Source organism: Phytophthora infestans, genomic scaffold (assembly GCF_000142945.1).
Source record: "Phytophthora infestans T30-4 supercont1.1229 genomic scaffold, whole genome shotgun sequence".
In the NCBI taxonomy this organism is placed as follows: Eukaryota; Oomycota; class Peronosporomycetes; order Peronosporales; family Peronosporaceae; genus Phytophthora; species Phytophthora infestans.
The window spans coordinates 5,023-7,579 of record NW_003302705.1 but is presented as its reverse complement, the minus strand read 5'-3'; the positions used below and the strand labels follow the sequence as shown (position 1 = coordinate 7,579).

Here is a 2,557-nt window from a genome sequence, read left to right as displayed (position 1 = left end):
AGCGTCACCACGGCATTCACCGGAGCTCTCTGCAACTTTGTTACGTTGCGGACACGAGCAACTTCCTTGCGAATCGAACGTTGAATAAACTGCTTTCACAAAACCAATTTCACCTTTAGAACAAGTGAGTGACAGCTCAGTGTTTTCCAGAGCTTGGTCACACACACTGCTGGCCTCGCTAAGATGACCAATACTGGTGATACCCAAAACAGAAGGAAGGTCCTGACGCGCCAGAGCAGTAAGCTCGGCCATTGAAGTTCCACCGCCCATGATATAGACCGCAAGGGTTGGAGCGCTAAGCACCATGAGCAAGAAGAAGAGCCACGTAATAACCTTAAGATACTTGAAGTAAAGGGCGATTCCAAGACCATACGGGCTCAAAACAACCGAGTCTGTAGGTAGGTGGTGGAAGGAATGAGCGCCAAAGTCTGTGGAAAATAACGGAAATCGCTCCGGCATGGCAAAACCCAGCGCATCCACTCGAGTGTTTGAGTATCGCATCGGATGAGTCAGTCCACGATCACGAAGTAGCTTGGCATATGACAGATACTTGAGCTCTTTGGTGCCACAATCTGGTGGGTAGCCACCGAGCTGTGCATCCAGACGCGGTGACATCATTATCAGTGCTTTTTTGCCATGCTTGAGTTCGCCTTCTTCCATTGCTAAAACATCTCTATCGTTTGCCAATCTCTGGCGGGCTGGCAAAAGTTGGGAGTTCTCGACAACAAGCTCGGCTGAGCTAACTTCACTCGCTTTAGTAGTCGATGCTTCACTATGACGTCGAAGTGGGTTGGCAGTATTTTGAAGGTTGTGGGACATCATGGAGGCGCGCCGCCTGTTCTTAGTGCGTTTATTCACCATGTCACCCGAGTGGTTGTGCAAGCAATGAAAGGAAGTGGGTGTCGCTCAATAGAGAAGTTTCGCCACCGACGGTCGAAAAGCTTGACGATAATAATAGTAGTGCGTAGGACACTTGAGGACTTAAAAATAAATATAAAGGGCTTCTTCTTAAAACTCCGTTCTCACATTTACCATCATGAGCTCTAGTTATTAATTAAAGAAGGGACTTTATTATTACTGCCACCTACATCCAAAATTGTAGATGAGCTCAGTGAAGACTGTATGTAATCATCAATACTGTAGGAGCATCTCACCTCCCTGAAAATGACAGGGTGTCAGAAACAGTGCTCTGGAAAAATAAATATAATACAATTATTATAGCTTTGTATTTATTTAATTATTTATTATTGGCTTTCGTAAAAGTCCGTAATATATAAAATTGTCCCCGTAATTACTGTATTGATTTTTTACCAGGGAAGGTGCCTCGCCGCTGGTGGTTCTGGGAGGTTCTAGTTAGTCGTCTGCTAGCGGACAGACTTACTCTCATTCTTCATTCCAACCTCTCGGGCCCATGTCGACTTCTCGCAGCGTGTGCAACTTCTACTTTACGGATTGCGGCAACGGCGTCTTCACGTGCAAGCAGTGCAATACGAGTCGCAAACAAGCTCCTGGATCCGGCTACTCAAACCTGCTCAGTCATCTTGCGACGAAGCACCTAGACCACCTCGCCGTCTTTGAGGCTACTCAACAGGGCCAAACGCTTCAGGACCACAGCTTCATTGACACCAGGACGATTGAGATATTCAAGTGGATGGAGTGGGTGATCATGCGACACCTTCCGTTATCGGAGGTGGACGACACGCTGACGCGGGGACTAGCTGGGATTAAGCCCGTGTCATCCCAGACGCTTCTTCGCCACATGCGTCACGTGACCTCGCAAGTGGGTGCTACCGTCGCTGGGTTTCTTGGGGACAGCTTCGGTTTGATGTTCGACGGATGGACCTGCGGAACAGTCCACTTTGTTGGCATATTCGGCGTTAGTGTTCGCGACGGCGTGCGGAGACAGCCGCTGCTGTCTATTTCGATGGCTCTGGATGGGCAGTCTGCTGATGCTCACATCGAAATGATCGACAACGTTCTTGGTGTCTACGAAAAGAACCGAGAGATGCTGCGCTTTGTCGTCGGCGATAACTGCCCGACGAACAAGGCTATCGCTACTCGGCTCAAGGTTCCCCTGATCGGCTGTGCAAGCCACCGCTTCAATCTGGCGGTTTGCGAGTATCTAACCGAATATGAGGATATCATCGCTGAAGTTCAAGCTCTGTGCATCCAGCTGCGACACCCAAACAACAGCGCAGCTGTAACGGGGTAAGAGATACCGTTACTAGCTTACACTGTAATGCGGAGGAAGCTCGCAATAATAAAACCAAGTCTTAGGTTTGTTTCAAATTCAACTCTCATTTATTTAGGACCAGGGCGGCTACCCCTGGCCTCGTGTGAACCACTCAAACACATGTCTATATCTGATTGGTCAATAAGTGAGTCTGGCTCCTCACTATCAACCAATCAGATGATGACACCTTGGCACACGCTACCCGTGTGCCACTTTACCTACTTATGTAATAACTAAAGAAATGTCTACCTACTTATGTAATTGGAGTTGGGCCCATTACATCACCCTCCTCTCTAAGTTGCGCTTACGCAACATAAGCGCACG

At 48.3% G+C, this 2,557-nt stretch overlaps 1 protein-coding gene across 1 annotated transcript; it reads right to left on the bottom strand.

Moving 5' to 3' along the window:
* Positions 1-295: 295 nt before the first annotated feature.
* PITG_22018 (uncharacterized protein) lies at positions 296-861 on the bottom strand (the record flags this gene model as incomplete). Its single annotated transcript, XM_002894682.1, has 3 exons — positions 296-333; positions 385-392; positions 443-861. 3 exons carry the CDS (start codon positions 859-861, stop codon positions 296-298), a joined length of 465 nt encoding a protein of 154 aa, XP_002894728.1.
* Positions 862-2,557: the final 1,696 nt, after the last annotated feature.